At 39.1% G+C, this 17929-nt stretch overlaps 1 protein-coding gene across 7 annotated transcripts in view; it reads left to right on the top strand.

The window, feature by feature from the left end:
- The window catches only part of UBR5 (ubiquitin protein ligase E3 component n-recognin 5), a 180969-nt gene extending 163283 nt beyond the window's left edge, over window positions 1-17686 (top strand). For 6 of the 7 annotated variants that reach the window (XM_063131016.1, XM_063131021.1, XM_063131020.1 and 3 more), the window contains 14 exons: window positions 1145-1265; window positions 1350-1448; window positions 2628-2871; window positions 3771-3885; window positions 4218-4362; window positions 5686-5816; window positions 7645-7705; window positions 9008-9183; window positions 9827-9911; window positions 11627-11782; window positions 11991-12104; window positions 13268-13412; window positions 14053-14138; window positions 14974-17686. In XM_063131016.1, coding sequence (XP_062987086.1) covers window positions 1145-1265; window positions 1350-1448; window positions 2628-2871; window positions 3771-3885; window positions 4218-4362; window positions 5686-5816; window positions 7645-7705; window positions 9008-9183; window positions 9827-9911; window positions 11627-11782; window positions 11991-12104; window positions 13268-13412; window positions 14053-14138; window positions 14974-15186 — 1891 coding nt within the window. In that variant the 3' untranslated portion in view covers window positions 15187-17686. The remainder of the gene's footprint in view (window positions 1-1144; window positions 1266-1349; window positions 1449-2627; window positions 2872-3770; window positions 3886-4217; window positions 4363-5685; window positions 5817-7644; window positions 7706-9007; window positions 9184-9826; window positions 9912-11626; window positions 11783-11990; window positions 12105-13267; window positions 13413-14052; window positions 14139-14973) is intronic. The other variant, XM_063131019.1, reaches the window with a different exon arrangement.
- Window positions 17687-17929: the final 243 nt, after the last annotated feature.

Raw genomic sequence — 17929 nt, 5'->3', positions numbered from 1 at the left:
ATTGGCACAATTTTACATAGCCTGTAGTGTCATCAGATTCCTCTGTACCTTCCTTCTACTCTCTGGGGCAGGCTGAACTCGCCAGTGCGTTTCTCTCACGCCCAGCCTTTTCTGCAACTTCCAATCATTGTGGTGAGGTGGGGAGGAGGGTGTGGGGCCACCTCCTTTTCTACCAGGCAACCGATGAAGGAGGTGGCTTAAGATAGTGTGGAGAAATTCTTTTTCACAGGAGTTTGCTTGGCAATCACTCACTCATCTCTGGTTGCTATCTCACTGAGTGATTGCTCACCATCCATCTTCTGGGAAAGTGTGAAGAAGTGGAGATGGAAGAGGTGGCAGTTCCTGTAGTAATCAGTTGGGTACTGCTGCCACTGTGTGTCCCGCCACTCCAGTGATGCTTAGCTGGAAGGGTTAATAGAGGCTTTTTGCTGTGCCTGCTGGGCAGTTTGAGCTCTAGTTGTATAGCAGGTACAGAGAAGCCTGAATGGATTGTTGAGATGAGAGAAGCTGCAGCAGAAATAAACACACAAACCCAAAAAAACCTGCCCCAGCATCAATGAAGTCCAGATTGGCTTGTGGGGAGGGGGGCTTAATGCGGAGAGCCATCTCAAAGAGAGAGGGGGGGGGGCGGGTAGGATGACAGCTGTCCCCTCACTGATATGTGGCCCTAAAGAGATTACCCTGAGAGACTGTGGCCCTCTCTAGTTTATTCTCTCAATCCATGGTCAGTCACTTTTCATCTCGTGTCCTTATTACTGCATAGCTCCGAGTGCAGGCTGCTGTGATCGACTGCTCAGAGTGGGCAACAGCTGGAGGTGAAGGAGAAAGGGAGTGGCTGAATTACGAACAGGAGACTTTTCATCTTGGTTCTGGTCCAGTTTTGGCAATCAGCTTTGGAACTTTTACCATTGCTGCTTGGCAAGGATTGTGGTGGCAAGGATCAAATTTCTTTGGCTGTTCCCATCTTTGCAATTAAATTAGTGTGCTTGAATTTAAATCATACTTGATGGGGACTGCAGAGACAGTCATTTGACTCCTCTTGCTAGAAACATAGAATTATTTGGCAGCTATTGAGCAAAGCACAATCCTGAAATTAACATGTTTAGTATGTTAAAGCAATCCTTCCCTTTTTTGTGACTTACAGGCCACAATGTAGTTTTATGGGAATGGTTATTTCTCATGATATGCTGCTTGGACGTTGGCGGCTTTCACTAGAGTTATTTGGCCGAGTGTTCATGGAAGACGTGGGAGCAGAACCTGGATCGGTATGTGTTTTCTTAATTGAAGACTGCTTGGTGGTATTGTAGTGTTGTTTGTTGTGTTTACTAATACATAGATTCTCTTTGTAGATCTTGACTGAATTAGGTGGTTTTGAAGTAAAAGAATCAAAATTCCGTCGAGAAATGGAAAAATTGCGAAACCAACAATCTAGGGATTTAACATTAGAGGTAAATGTAGTTGTAGCTTTCTGAGTTTAGCTTGATTTAAAAGATGAACTGTGGTGGAATACCCTGTTTGCTTTACAGCGACTTACCTCAGTGATTTAGGATATAAAATGTTGTTCCCTCCATCACCTTGTGTGTGTCAGAGTAGCTAATGCTCCCCAAACATCAGAAACATGGCTGGAAAGTAGTCTAACCAGGTTGATAGGCTGTTTAAAGTTGTGCTGTTGTCCCTCCTTGCTGGACTCTAGTTATATCTTTTTGGTCCACAGAACATAATGTTTGTAAGGTAATCTTGCAGACTTAAAGGGGCTGGGACGTAAGTTCAATAGGAGGTGACTGAGGAAGTTGCCTGAAAAACAGTCTTAAACCACATAGCAAGACTATTTGGGCATGCAGAGAGACAGCAACAGAGGTCAAGCAATTGTAATTTGTCCTCAACTCCAGGCACTGCAAGGAATGGACCAACAGAACAATTTAAACTGCATATACCTGGGAAAATCCAAACACTCTCAGTCAGTCTATGGTGGTCTCAGTTGAGTGTGAGCAGGGTGAAAGCTCATGGGACATTGGGTATTCTGAAATGAAGATGCTCAGTGTCCTGAGTTATTATATTCCCTTAGGTGATTTTGGCATAGTGATATCTCTGGCAGATATTATTCAAGGCAAATATTAGCCAGACTTAAAAGTGTTGATTTCCACTTTTTTTTTTAAAAAAAGAAAACCTTTGACATGGTAGTGGTTGTCTATCAAACCTCCTATTTTAAGGGGTATAATTAAAAGTTTGTGATGGTGCAGCTTCAGCATCATATGGATTCCAGTAACATCTTGAAGATCTTCCAGCCCATGTTCCAGCTTTCCTGTTGGGTACAAGTGGCATTTGCAAGGAAGGATAAAACTCACAGAATCATAGAAGAGTAGAGTTGGAAGGGGCCTATAAGGCCATCGAGTCCAACCCCCTGCTCAATCCAGCAATCCACCTTAAAGCATCCCTGACAGATGGTTGTCCAGCTGCTTGGTCATTCTGGTTATAGTGGACCCTGTATCAGCATTCAGTATGATTGGCCTCAGGGTGCAGTTAAGAGATGTTGCTGAGTGGAATTTGAGTGCCCATATAGTTATATAAAAGAATAATTGTTTAGCCTGTTTCTTAATAAGCTTAAGATTTTGTTCTATGTCTGCTAGGTTGATCGGGATAGAGATCTTCTAATTCAGCAAACTATGAGACAGCTCAACAATCATTTTGGTCGCAGATGTGCTACAACTCCAATGGCTGTACATAGAGTAAAGGTTACATTTAAGGATGAACCAGGAGAAGGGAGTGGTGTAGCACGAAGCTTTTATACTGCTATTGCACAAGCTTTTTTGTCAAATGAGAAACTGCCAAACCTAGACTGTATTCAAAATGCCAACAAGGGGACCCATACAAGTAGGTATCATATAACGAATTTGTCCTGCATAACTTTAAAGACTTATGCAACTAGTCAGGCATAGGGGCAAGAAATTCTGCAAGGTTTTGCATTGTCCACATGATTTCAAACCTGTATTAGCAGCTATAAGGGCTACACGTCTGACTTCTTAACAGTCAGATTGAGAATCTCAGGATGCTGAATTCTACACTCAATTCCAATTTGTGCACTTAATGTGATCACTTTATACACACAACCCTGAGTATAGTAGACCAGAATTCTCCATCAATAATTCTTCTAAACATTGAGAGTTGAACATCCTAAAATGGAATGCTGATGTCTGCACAGCCAGAGGAAGTAAAGAGATCACTGAGAGGGGAAAACAGGAAGAAAAAATGATCAGAATTGGTATAATTTATTATTACAGAGTCTAAGAGGTCAGATCCCTGCTTTCAGGGGCTTTACAACCTAAATTCAGCACAAGGGAGACAACAGAGGAAGGGGGTGAAAATGAAGGCAAGAGTAAACAAAGGAAGAGTAGACATATTATTCCAGTTACATGTACATTGTTACAGTGGTGTAAAAGAGCCTAGAGGGTTGAGCCAAACCAAAGATTCACTGATAGGGGTTAAATATTTAACGTTTTGTTCCTCAAATATATTGAAGTTGTCTGTACTGAAAACTTCAGACTTCCAAAGTGTATGTGTGTGGTGGGGTAATAAAACTGGTTGCAGAAATCTGATTATATCAATTATTAAAACTCCTGAATTTGGAACTCTGGTTCCAAGCTAAATTTTGTGTTCTGCTCCCTCAGTGTTGAGTGTCGCAGCTTCATGATCCTTCATAGCATTTATGAATGAGTGAATATTCTTATCAAGAATAACTGTATGCAAGTTCTAAGTATGTCTGGCCCTTTCAGGTCTGATGCAAAGATTACGGAACAGAGGGGAGAGAGATCGGGAAAGGGAGCGCGAAAGAGAAATGAGGAGGAACAGCAGTGGCTTGCGAACTGGTTCTCGAAGAGATAGAGATAGGTAAGTAGTTTTCTTTGTTGTTAAATTCTAATCAGAAGAGTGTTTGGAACCATAAACTGCTAGTTATTGTTTGAAATTTTGCTGAAGGGAAGAATACAAACCTGTGAAATATTTTTCAGAACCAAGGACTCAAAAGTAATTTTTAAAAATAACTAGGAAGCAGCTGCCATTGTATCAGGACACGAACAAAAAATAGGAGAGGATGGCTTTCCTATTTTCTATAAAACAACAGAAGAGCAAATGTGTAGTCCTGGAATATAGTCCCACTATGCAGTTTACCCGAGTCTTTTGCAGAACAAAGACAATTTCTGATGAAGTGTTGTTTTTTTAAGGGACTTTAGAAGGCAACTCTCCATTGACACCAGACCTTTTCGACCTGCATCAGAAGGGAATCCTAGTGATGACCCGGATCCTCTTCCAGCACATCGACAGGCCCTGGGTGAAAGACTGTATCCCCGTGTACAAGCAATGCAACCTGTAAGCCTAGCCCACTTATCTATCCACCCTGGTGAACATCAGTCTTGTTTCTCAAAACAAGTACTAAAGTACTAATATGCTGCATTAAACTGATAACTTTGCCTTGTTTTTTTTCTTACAATTTTGTGATCTGTTTACTGTATCATTTTTGAATATTGGATATGCTGAGATGCTAAGATGGGGTCTGCTGTGTTATTAAGATCGATATGTGGAGCTGCTTCATCCATTTAAATCATGAGTAGAGAACCTTTTCCAGCCCGAGGGCTGAATTCCCCTCATGGCTGACCTTCTGGTGACCACATGATAGCAGTGAGTGGAGCCACCCTTTAGTCCCTCACACACAAACATTTCTTTTCATACCTAGCCACACACATGTAATGCATCCTGTCTTCACCACCAGAGGTAATTATGTTTGCCTCCCATTAGAGCTAAAGGTTTTTTGTTGTTGAGCCTCATTGTCGAGTTGTGAAGGATCTTCATGGAGATTGCTGTGTGCGGGAAAGGGAGGATTGACTCTTCCCTCCCTTAGGGATTAAGCCCAGCACCTCTGCAGATGCACCCTGACAAGACATGGGAATTCACTCCGACTCAGGTGGGGAGGTGGAAGGAATTGTCATGGTTGCAGTAGTGTGGGCCTGTGAGAATACCAGTGACAGAGAGGGTGTAGCCCAGCTGCAGTTTAATCAGCTGGTTGACATCTAGGTTGGGCCCTCCCCTGAACCCATGGGAATGCAGGCTCCTAATGAAGAGATGGAAGGGAAGGGAATAAGAGAGCCACCGAGTCAGATGTCAGATGAAAAGGGACGAGCAATGCAGAATCATGGTATGCTCTAAGGGACTTTCAGTAAGAGAGGTGACCATGTTGAAAGACCCACCTTGACTTGATAGGCCACTCAGTTTAAGAACGGGGGTCTGTAGGTTTAGTAGCAACTTGCATTTATGGTACTTTACCCTGGGTATCTATCTGAAGCCTACTGTATTAGGCAAGCTTGTCATTTACTAAATGAGGATACTGTCTGTAGCTTGGGGCAAAGCCTGTTTGCATAGTTTGCATGATAAAGATAATTGACTGGAAATAGGGCTTAACAGCTTAACTACAAAAGAAGCCAGGGGCCAGCATCTAACACTCTACAGTTCTGATTTTGAGGGATATCATGAATTCTCCACCCATAATTTTAATAAAGCCAACCAGCACAAGGATATTTGCATGAATAACAGAGCTCTGGATCCAGGGCAGTTAAGATTTCCTAAATTCATAATTGTAAAGGAGAAGGTTGGAAAAACGGAAAAAATAAGGTACTGATCTCTCTCTCTCTTTTTTAGGCATTTGCAAGCAAGATCACAGGCATGCTGTTAGAATTGTCCCCTGCTCAGCTGCTTCTGTTGCTAGCTAGTGAAGATTCCCTTCGAGCAAGAGTGGACGAGGCCATGGAACTCATTATTGCACATGGAAGGTAATTTAATATTCGTGCTAATCGTGGAAAAACCTTTAAAGAAATGCCACTTGGATTTGAGCTAAGGATTTAGGTCTTATACTCCACAGAATTCTGGTATTTTTAAAGGAAACTTGATTTTCTTTTAATTTTCCCACTGGAAATATCTACCACTCCAATAAAGGGTTCAGATTTCTTAGGTAGTCTCCTAAAATTAATTTTCTAAAAGGATAATTAAGATTTAAATCAGAAAGAAGATATAGGAGAGGAGTCTAGTTAGCTATGAACAGAATCTTTGGAAATAATACATGGAAGAAAGCAGTCCCTGGAAGCCTCGTCACCAGGAAAAGAGAGCAGCTTCAGTAAAGCTAAACACTGCAGGAGAAAACAGAGAGGAGTATAGAACCCTCTGTGCTTCTGGAGAAGAGATAACCAAAAGACCCAAAAGCATCAGGCAGAGAAAAATGTAGCGTCTGAGAAAAACTCAAATCTCTCTCTCAAATATATACCATTTTCTTTTTTCCAAAAATACCCTTAGAAATGTTTCCTGCAATGCAATATATTGTTCCATACTTCACTTTCTTGATTAAAATTAGTTCTATCTTCATTGATATTCAAGTCAAGAAACTTTGTAACTGACTTCGTTTCATGTTTAATTGGGACAAATGACAACTTCAGATGCAGAACCATATATAAATAATATATAAATAATTAGAAGACCAACAATAATTAACCTAATAAGAACTGTATCTAAAAGTCCAGAATGGAAAGATCTCTTTATAGAGCCTCAGCATAAGAAAAATACATGCAAAATTCTATCTTCTTGCTTAAAACAGGGCAGTTGTGTGAAGAAGCTGAGAATAAAGAGCAGAAAGTAAAATGCCTTCATTCTGTATTTATTTCTCTTTCCTTGGTTATTTCTTTTCATCCCAGTTAATGATTATCTTAGCCAACTTGAGCATTTCTATTCCAATTAAAAATACCAGCTCTCTGTACTTGATTAATGACAAAGTCAAAATACTTGTAACATTTTGTGGTTTCAGTTTTAATTAGCAGCTACCAAAACAGGTTCCCTTATCTGTAAAAATTATGAGCTGATTTTGGTTTTATAGAGAGTTCTGCTTTGCCACTTATCAGCTAGACTTGAGCCTAATCCACACCAAGCAGGATCTAGCACTATGAAAGTGGTATATAAAAGGCAGGAGCCACACCAAGCAGGATATAACACTATGGAAGCGGTATGAAAATGGTATATGGAATGTGTCAAAAGTGGTATATGGAATGTGTCATGGGCCCCAACAGTTGTCAGTGCACTTCAATACTGCTATAAAACAGTGCGGCTCCTGCCTTTTATATACCTCTTTCATAGTGTAATATCCTGCCTGGTGTGAATTAGGCCTTGGTCTCGTAAGACCAACCAGTCATCATAAATCTGTCCAATCTTACATCTGTACCAAACTATTATAACAGCACCTCTGCTCTCAGTTTCAAGGCAAATATATACAATTATGGTTGCATTGTGAAGTGTAGTTCTAAAATTTTAGCCCAAAAGTGCCTGGCTACATGTGCACTTCTTTTTCCCAGTATACATTGGGTCCAAGAGTGTGACCTAACCAATACTTTTCACCTGTGCAATAGAAGAATAGATATGGATGTAAATGTACCTGATAAATCTGATCAAGAATGCTATAGGCTGGCTTCAAAGAGATCCCAGTGCACCCAGGGGGCGGAAGTGTTTGTGCTGCAATTTTCACCAATTCCCCATCCTCCAATTTTAGCAGCAGCATTTCCCCAAGTTTTTTACAGTTGCATTTAACTCTTGATTTTTCTTCTTTTCTTCTTCTCAAAGGGAAAATGGAGCTGACAGTATCTTAGACCTTGGCTTGTTGGATTCTTCTGATAAAGTGCAAGTAAGAGATACATTTTAACAATATCTTCGTTAGCTTACTATTAAGATGCATGTGTATGGAAAAATATGCTGAACTTCCTGGGCTTTTAGTCTGATCCAAAATGGCTCTTTTTATGCTCTTAACCTATAGCTAGATGAGAAAGTGGCTTGCTTGCAGGAGTGCCTACTATCAGCTTCAGCTCATATGCCAGCTGTGCCCCTTCCTAGAGTTGGAAAACCTAAAGATGGTAGTGCACACGCTGGTAACTTCGAGGCTTGACTTCTTGCAATGTGCTGTACATAGGGCTACCTTTGTGCCTAGTCCAGAAACTTCAACTAGTTCAAAAGTGGCAGCCAAGTTGGTCACCAGTACACCTAGGGGTGACCATATTACACCAAATTTAAAAACACTACACTGGCTGCCAATTAGTTTCCGGGTGAAGTATAAAGTGCTGGCTTTTACCTTTTAAGCCCTACATGGTTTGGGTCCAAGTTACCTGTGGAATCGCCTTCTCCCGTACAATCCGCCCCGCACACTCAGGCCCTCTGGGAAGAATTTACTCCAGTCAGCAAAAACTAGGCTGACAACCATTACCCAGAGGACCTTCTTTTCTTCCGCTCCCAGACTGCGGAATGGCCTGCTGGGAGAAATTCGTCAACTTAACAGTCTTCTGGAATTTAAGAAAGCCATAAAGACTGATCTCTTCCACAGGCCTACCGAGTTGAATTTTAAAATGCCTTTTAATAAAGTATTAGTTTTATATGTTTTAAATCAGTGTTAGGTATTTTATGGTGTTTTGTATTTGGTGTTGTTCCCTGCCTCGATCCAGAGGGAGAGGCGGGTAAGAAATAAATAAATAAATAAATAATAATAATAATAATAATAATAATAATTGTCAAGCAGTGGACCTGTTCAGGTGATAATTTGCCTCTGGTATTCTGCCCAAGGAAAGATTCTGAGTGAGCCTCATGTGACAACTCCCTACGAGGTCATCTCAGTTCATTTGTTAATTTCTCTCAGGGACGACAATGGGGAGTGCATGAGCTTTTGTTTTTTTTACTTCTGCATAGATTCCCAGGGGTGAAATAATGTCTATTAATGTTTATTTAAATTCTTTGCTTTAAATTTTTAAAAAGTAGATCTAATGGTATAAGTCTACATTTTAGAAACAATTGCTTAACTGTATCATCTCTTATTGGCAAATTATTCGTAGTATTTGTTTAATTCACTTTTTTAGTTAGTCTGCTTTTGATACACCACACAGCAGAGGATTTCAGTGGTTAAGGGGGCAATAGTAAACCTTTTTCTATCTTTCTTTTAAAGGAAAATAGAAAGCGGCATGGTTCCAGTCGCAGTGTTGTAGATATGGAATTGGATGATACAGATGATGGTGATGATAATGCACCACTGTTCTATCAACCTGGAAAGCGTGGTTTTTATACACCAAGGCCTGGCAAAAACACAGAAGCCAGACTAAATTGTTTCAGAAATATTGGCAGGTAAAATGTATCCTAAATTTGTATATCCGGAAAAATAACAAGGAGAAAATTGCGGAGATTTGCATATATTTATCTTTATTTTTCTCCCCTTCAGGGAGGTTTGCATAGTTACGGTACTTTAGCGAATTTGTTCAAATCTCCCCAAAAGTTTTAAAACAATGCTAAATATGGGGTGGGGGGAGGTGTTGCTATCTAGAAAGATGACAAAGTGGAGGAGTAAATTGACTAGTGTAATCTCATGATATAAAAAAGAGGACATACAGTTAGTAAGATCATAAGGAGCAACTGAGTTTTTCGCTGCTCTTACCAGGTGGCTCTGTTGCCTTTTCTGACAAGCCACATGCAAGTCATCATGCCGGGTTTGCAAGCTACGGTGTGCCCCCACTGTGGCTCAAATATTTAAAATGGCGGTGGCTGCCACAACAAGAAACCCTACAGTGTCTTCTCTTTATGGGCAAATCAGGTCTGAAATAAACAAGGCTGACAACCCACTGATGAGTTGTCGTGTTGTGTGAACCAGGCCATAGGCTTCAACTATTTTTTGAAAATATGACTGATCCCTCATTCGTTTTTAATATTCATTTTGCCTTGTTTTCAGCAGATTACTTTAAAAATACTAACTAGTATTTCTACTGGTTTTCAGAATATTAGGGTTGTGCTTGCTACAGAATGAACTTTGTCCCATTACATTAAATCGACATGTAATAAAGGTTCTTCTTGGCAGAAAGGTAAATATTACATCATCATAATTTTTTGATTAAAATTGTGGTAGTCAATTTAAAATGCAGAGCCTGATTAAATGGGCATTGATCCTATGTCATTCAGCCTTCCTTTTAAAACCATGACTCTTCCTCCTCTCAGCCCTGGTGGTCCTTCCATCAGAAAATGGAAGATCACTCCAGAATTCCCTGGTCTATGAGGCCTTTCCCACTTAAGGTGTGTCTGGAGGAGGAGGCAGCAGAAGTTACCTCTTCCATCCTCCATTGAGCACGAGGAATTCCCACTCTGTTTTTTCCCTCCAGGCAATCTTCACATTGGGAAATGAGAGGGATCCTTGAGGGGGCAACAGAGTGCAACTCGTTCATGCTGTTTTTAGTTCTTTTGCAACTTATTGGGACTAAACAGATACAAGAGAGTTGAATCTGTTTAGGCCCAATATGTGGCAACAGGAAACTGAAAGGGAAGCTGCAAGGGGAGGGAGGAGGGAGCCTGCAGCTCATTTCTGATCCTATAACCCATGGTTTGGCCAGTCATGTGAATTCAGCCATTATTTGCAAACCAGCTTCAAACCAAGGCTTCTTTTTCTGGCTGATCACAAACCATGATGTGCAAATTCAAAGATTATGCCACATCATCATTAACCTTCCCTAACCATGAGTTGGCATGAGTTGGAACTGAGTCATAGGCCCAGATCAGATATAACAGCCTGAGAACAATTCATGTGCCCCTGTACTCCCCACTCCCCCATGTGCCCATCTTTGGTGAAAGTTGGACCTACTCAGGGTGGATAAAAATCAGTGTTGTTGTTTTTTAAAAAAAAATCAAAAATAGTGATTTTTTAAAAATAAAATGCTTTTTGAGGAAAAATCTACAAAGATAGTTTTCTGTTTAAGATACATTATAGTCCAAAGGTTATTCATCATGAAATAAGGATTAGTTTTTAATTATGTAGCATGAGGCTGTTTAAATTTTTTGGTAAATGAATTCCATTAATCCATTCACAATGTCATGCTCTTCCAGAGATTTCTGTAAGGTTATTTTTCTCCTTCCAATAAAGTACAGCAGAAAAGTTGTCCAAGTATGAATGATTAACCTATTAAACTGGAGATCACCTTGCAACAATTTCATAATCCTCTATCTATGATGTGTTTCTAATAGTATAACCAAATCAGTATTTTTTGATATAACTGTAAAACTAATCTGAAAAGTCGCTATTCTAAAAATGAAACCTTCATCTGGTTGTAAATATTAAGATTATACCAGCAAGAATGAGACTTTTGTAACTGAGTTGTGTAAAATATAGCGAGGAAGAGTGCACTTTTTTGGGGGGGGAGTCACATGATTAAATCGAGTCTTTCTGAGTAGTGATTTTAAATGGATTTAAATCAAATCTACCCTGGACCTACTGCTTGTACAACAGGGATTTAGCTCTTTAAAAAGCTGCCTGCCAGATGAGCAGAAATGCTCATTTCTGGATCGAGACAGGTCAGCGGACCTCTGTTATGTGAGTTCCACTGACCTGTTCTGGAAACAAGTGTTTTCTGGTTCCTATGTGAAGCACTAAATCCCCATTGTGCAAGCGGTGGGCCCTGCTGATGCCTGGGCAGCATTGAATACCATGCAGTATTTATAAAGCCTCTTAGAAGTTCCTAACAGCAAACTGCTCGGTAGATTAGCTAATGATAAAATAAAAGCAGTGTTTCACATGTCGTTTTATTTTCAGGTTAACTGGCATGATTTTGCTTTTTTTGATCCGGTTATGTATGAGAGTTTACGGCAACTTATCCTCGCTTCCCAAAGTACAGATGCTGATGCTGTCTTTGCAGCAATGGACTTAGCATTTGCAATAGACTTGTGCAAAGAAGAAGGTGGAGGACAGGTAAGTACAGTCTGATGTAAATTATTTAGAATCAGTCACTCCTTTTGCTGTGAATTGATGACTGGATGGATGGTTCAATATTTGAAGTAGCAAACTTAACAAAGCATAGAAATTAGTATGTTTTCACTTCGAAGATACATTTTTGTTAGTGCTTGTAAATCTTTTAGCAAGTTCTTTAAAATATTTTTGTGTTCCAATATTTTCCTAGGTTGAACTTATCTCCAATGGTGTAAATATCCCAGTCACTCCTCAAAATGTTTATGAATATGTTCGGAAATATGCAGAACACAGAATGTTAGTAGTTGCAGAGCAGCCTCTACATGTAAGTGATGTGAAATTCTTCTCTGAATTTAACTGATTCATTACAATGATTTCACACTAATATGCATAATACATGAAGAACTGTTTCTTGGAACAGATACAGAGACAGCAATTTCTGTGCAGTTTATGAAACTATATAAGCAAAATATGGTTGACTGGGTGTGTGTGTGTGTGTTCTGCTGCTCAGCTGCTGTATCGTTAAACCCCTGTGTAATTTATAGTTGGCACAGAAACTACTGCTCTTCCTGCTGAACTGGGTGTAAGCATATTCTTCTTGGCAGGAAAGATTCTTCCTTTTGATTTCTCAAAGTAAGAGAATTCGTCCCTTCTGCAGAAGGGAGGTGTCAATGTTTCTCAATGCTTCAGTCTTCTGGGAACTGGCGGGAGTTGATTTTCAGTTCCTTTAGCCATTCAATTGCCAGGAATAAGGAAATTCACATTATACCCTGAGATGAACAAATGTGTTGCTTGATATTGGTGATTATGATAAATCGCTGTACTGAAGATATTGCCAGATTGATTTGTAATTTGAAGCAGAAGTAATAAACCACATTGGGAGGAGTATTTAGAGCCTCTCAAAAAATGTTTGCAGAATATATTGGAGGGTGTGGGGAAGGAATTTCTTGTGTGTCAATTTCATATATTTTTTAGTAGTGTAAAAATAAACTGCACTTGAATGGGTAGTTCAGGTGTCCACAAATTTTGGTTGGCCTTAATAGCCAAATCAACTCTTGTGGTTGCCAATACCTTGTCCCTCCTCTTGTCCCTGACCCTCCACTGTGCTTCTGCAAGAGGTCAGGGACAATCCCTAGTTCTCCTCCTCAGTTCTGAAGACTAGCACAACTATAAAGATTCCAAATTTAGATGAGATGGAGCAGGGGATTGGTTTGGCGGTGTGATGCTGAGATCCTTGGAGGACCTGGGTAGCCCAATGCCAACGCAGCAAGCACCCCTTCACCTTTTCTGCTCCAAACGTAATACAACAGTGGTTTCACAATGGGAAGGGAAGGGGGCTCTCATCACCCTTGCCAGGGCAAGCAGAATTGTGGAACATGGCAAAAAAATATCAGTCATAGAGGGTGGTTGTAATTTTCAATTATGGAGTAAACAGTCAGTATACATTTCTTGTTAGTATTGACATTGTAATTATTATGGACTTTTCAGGCAATGAGGAAAGGTCTGCTGGATGTACTTCCAAAGAATTCATTAGAAGACTTGACAGCAGAAGATTTCAGGCTTCTAGTAAATGGCTGTGGTGAAGTAAACGTGCAGATGCTAATCAGCTTTACTTCTTTTAATGATGAATCAGGTATAAAATCCTTTGTGTACTGTGAGTTGCACAGCATTAATATTATAGTGGCTTGCTTATTGGTTAGACGAATGTAACATTTTCTTAAACATATAGTGTGACATCCAAAGTAGTGTGAGCGGACTTTCCTTTCTCCCAGCACCCTTTGCTCATCCAGTTCTGCTCTGCAGGGTCCCTGGAACTAATTTTGGGTGCACACAGTAGGAGGAATGCATTCTGCCAGCAATGTTTGTTCTGCCGGTAGAAGGACACAGCTGCATACAATCCATAGACCATGTCTTTGATGTATTTATCCCGTGCCTGTTGATTTAGCCTTCTTACCAAACTACAAAAATTGCAGTTCAGATGACACCTTTGTACACCTCCATAACAGTGTCCCTCTCACATATGTATACATACTTTTTTTTCTGAGGCGAGACCTGACCAACTGTTTACAAGAAATTGAAATTTAGTTGTCAAAAATACGTTATTACTGATTTACTAAAAGTAGTATATTTGAATTACATACTTCCTATTTGCTGTTCTTAATGACATTTTAACAAATGGTTATTACCTTTTGCACAGCTAGAATATTTCCATTAAATACACTTGCTTACTATGAACTATCTGTTCTAATATTTATTAAATCTCATTATAACAGGAGAAAATGCTGAGAAGCTTTTGCAGTTCAAGCGCTGGTTTTGGTCTATAGTTGAGAAGATGAGTATGACTGAAAGGCAAGATCTAGTAAGTATTTTTTTATTTTTGGTCAGAGTTAATACAGTCGTTTTGGGTATTAGATCTTCTACATCTGGGGGTGGGAGAACAGTTTCTTCCTTTAACTATCCAGGTATACTGTCGCATTTTGTTCAGGATCCAAATAATTAATCCAGTACACCCAAGACTGAATTTTATCAACATTGGCTCCTCATATTGCAAATTTCTTCTGAAACTGAAGGGAGTTTTAAAAGCATTTTGTGACCTGTCATGCAAAAGGGGAAATGTAAACAGCAAACAAAACCCTCACCCACTGGGCATCCCCTAGCCCTTGGGCACACCTACAGTTGCTGTTTTGATCCCAGCATTTTATTTTTTATTTTTTAAAAAATACAGTATAAAGAGAATCTAGAGATGTTTACTTCTAATTTCTCTCACATAATGAGGTAGTTTTTGCTAGAATGCTTCACGTTCATTATGCAAGCATTGTAGATTTTTTTAACCAATTTGAGCACTGTTTGTAGTAAACAATTAACATAGAACTTAAATTAGCTAATTTGCCCTTATTTATGGAAAAATAAAAGCAGGGTTAAGAATCACAGACGCTAAGCTGTGATGTCAGAAAATGATGAGTATGTTCCATAATACAGTCACTTAAACTGGAGGGCATCATACTGAGGAACGCTGTCTTTATGACATGTAATAAAAATTCTTAATCTTAAAATGCCATCAGACACATTTATTTGTCTTTATTTTTTAGAAGTTGTGAGGCTTTGGTATTAAGGGATGTAAAATTACTAAGACCCAAATTGTGTGAATTTCTTTCCTGAAGTGTTAAAGAGGTTACTTTTTGTCTATCCATTAGGTTTATTTCTGGACATCAAGCCCATCCTTGCCTGCTAGTGAAGAAGGATTTCAGCCCATGCCATCAATCACAATAAGACCGCCAGATGACCAACACCTTCCCACAGCAAACACATGTATTTCTCGCCTTTACGTCCCACTTTATTCTTCTAAACAGATTCTCAAACAGAAGTTGCTACTCGCCATTAAGACCAAAAATTTTGGTTTTGTGTAGAGTATAAAAAAGTGTGTATTGCTGTGTAATTATTACTAGCTAGGTTTTTTTTTGTAGATTTTCCATTTGTCTATAAAAGTTTATGAAAGTTAATGCTGTCATACTCGCCCTGCTGGTACTGCAATGACTAAATGCAACATTCCTGTATTAAATTTGCAACACATGGGCTAAGAAAGCACTGGCAATGTTAGACTGTAACCATTTGCTAGTCTTGGCCAAACCCCAGCCAAAGATGACAGCACAACAATATAAATTACACTGTGATTTAGCTTTTTGCGGAGGGGCAGGGAGGGGGGAGGGGAAATATGTAATATGTTCTAAAAAAAATTCACGGCTGCCTTTGTGGAAAGTGTTTCAGCAAAGGTTCTTGTATAGAGGGAGTAGGGAATTTCAAAATAAAAGATGAAGTATGTTCTGTGTTTTATTTTAACTTTTTTTTAATGGTGTTTACTTTTGTGGTTGGCTGCAGTTGTGCATCATGTATATTGAACTTGTAAAAAGTTCTTGCCAGTTAGAGCTGAAATCATTCAAGTTTGCTTACAAAAACCACTGCCATTGCAATTTTTGTCCTTTGCATTGGTCTCTGGCACACTAAATACCACCACTAATGTTTTGCATGTAATCTGTATACCTTAGTGAGGATCGTTTGTACATAACAAGGAAGCCAATGCACAGTATTTAATCGTTCACAATCAACATTTTTGTATCCCTCTTTCCTTGAGCAGTCAGTCAGGAGGTTGTTCCTCTTCCAATTCAAACCTGGACACTTGTTCTGTTGTGTCTCAAGCTGTTTAAATTTTCAGCCTAGGCACTACCTGGTAACTGTAAAATGTTTATAAGATCATGATTATTTGAAGGTACATTTTGAAAAAATTTAATGTTCGTGAGCAGCTTAACTACTTTTGTATCTAGCCTTTTTTAAGTATCTTGTTACAGTTTTTAATAAATTACAGACAAAGTACAAAGTCATACTGAAGAAACAATAGTTTTTATTTATGTAGACTGTATATTTTTAGTTATCACCACACACCACAGTTGTCCACTAAGTCACTCTAAATTTCATAAGTGGATAAAACTCATCGTCTTCAATCAAAACGGAAGCAGTTCAGCCCACATTTTACAGTTAGCAGAGAACTCTGTTGCCTGGGCCAGCAAACTCTTGTTTTCACCAGACTGTATGGATGGAGGGCAATGTAGTTTGTTCAATCAGCACAAAAGAAGTTTGCCAAATGTATTATGGTGCGCACAGAGAGTGCTAGCTTTTTATTATATAAAAAGGGATTTGAGAGTGAGTGTGTCCCGTTATTTCAGTATGCTAGGATCCCATTTTGTTACTAAAACGTGGTATGAACGGGGAAGGCTCTTTGTTGTTGCTTGCTGACCATCCCATACTAGACATTAGTCAGGAATTTTTCATTGATGCTTATTTAACTTAAGTCTTTCTCCTATCTTTGGGGTTCTTGGCATGAGGGAAATCGCACATCACTAAGAACATGCCTGGACTTCTGCCAAAGTGGACCATTTCTCTTCCCTCCCCACATGCCAACAACATTCAAGCCTGTTTCTGCCTTAGCTTAATAATAGAGTGGCCTGCTTGTGTAGATCATCAACCTCTCTGGCAGGCATTGGAGAAGCACTCTAGAGCACAACTCTGACCTCCATGTAGTAGAGGCTCTGAAGACTGTTCTCTTAAAGCTGACTGTGCCAGACTTCTATAATTAAAAATAAATAACTGCAGGTGCTTTTTAAAAAAAAAAATTCTGCATGTGTTGATAAAATAATTGGTTTCCCAAGTGACAGCCCTTCTAGGAATGAGGATGGAGTATCTCGTGATGTTATTTCAATGGATATCGAGTTTTGGATTCTGTTCCTGAAACTGCTGCTGGCTTATGGCAAGTTTCTTAATGTCTCTGAGCCTCTTACTCACATTCTGTAAAATACTGATAGCTACCTACCTCATAGAGGTGTTGAGGCTTAATAAGGTTAATCTTCTCCAGGGCCCTCTTATGAAAGGCTGTGTATATTGTAAAGTATTGTTATATATAACTTGTGTATATATAGCATATCCATATGTTATATGTATAGTTCTGTATATAACATAGTTGTTTTACAACAATCACAGCAGGATAAACTACAGTTAACAAGGCCTAAAAAGTAGCTTAAGAATAACACACACACACACACACACATATATATATATATATATATACACACACACACACAAAGCACTTCGCTGATACTCAAACTGAAGGGGAAAGCTAGAATGATTTATGCTGTAGTCATTGACTCAAGATGTATATGTAGCTATATAAATAGCTTTTCTCTGTATATTTGAACAGTATCAAGCTTTTAATAAGAAATGTTTATTAAAATTGTACACCGCATTACTGTCTGACTTAAGTTAGTTTCTTTTAAACATGTAGTGGAGTAAAAAAAAGAAAGATAATAGGAAAGCTTTAATAGCTTGTTTAACTTCATCTAACACTTGAAACAAGATGTATAGAGGTGGTTTCTTTAATAACTTTTGCTGACACACACTGATGGTTTTAAAACTGGCCTTTGTTTTCAGTTTATTCCTCAGAAGTTACTAAGCCCATCAGTTTGGTACAATTAAGATGAATAATAAGTTGCTTTGACACATTAAACATGAGGATTTAGTAACGGTGACGAGTCTGTTTTTGACTCTTTGACCCATAGCTTGAGATTGTATCTGGGAATTAGTGGGTAGTAGGCAGCCATCTAC

Source organism: Elgaria multicarinata, chromosome 7 (genome assembly GCF_023053635.1).
Source record: "Elgaria multicarinata webbii isolate HBS135686 ecotype San Diego chromosome 7, rElgMul1.1.pri, whole genome shotgun sequence".
Lineage (NCBI taxonomy): Eukaryota > Metazoa > Chordata > Lepidosauria > Squamata > Anguidae > Elgaria > Elgaria multicarinata.
The sequence above is the reverse complement of the archived record's forward strand: the minus strand, read 5'-3'. Positions and strand labels throughout refer to the sequence as shown.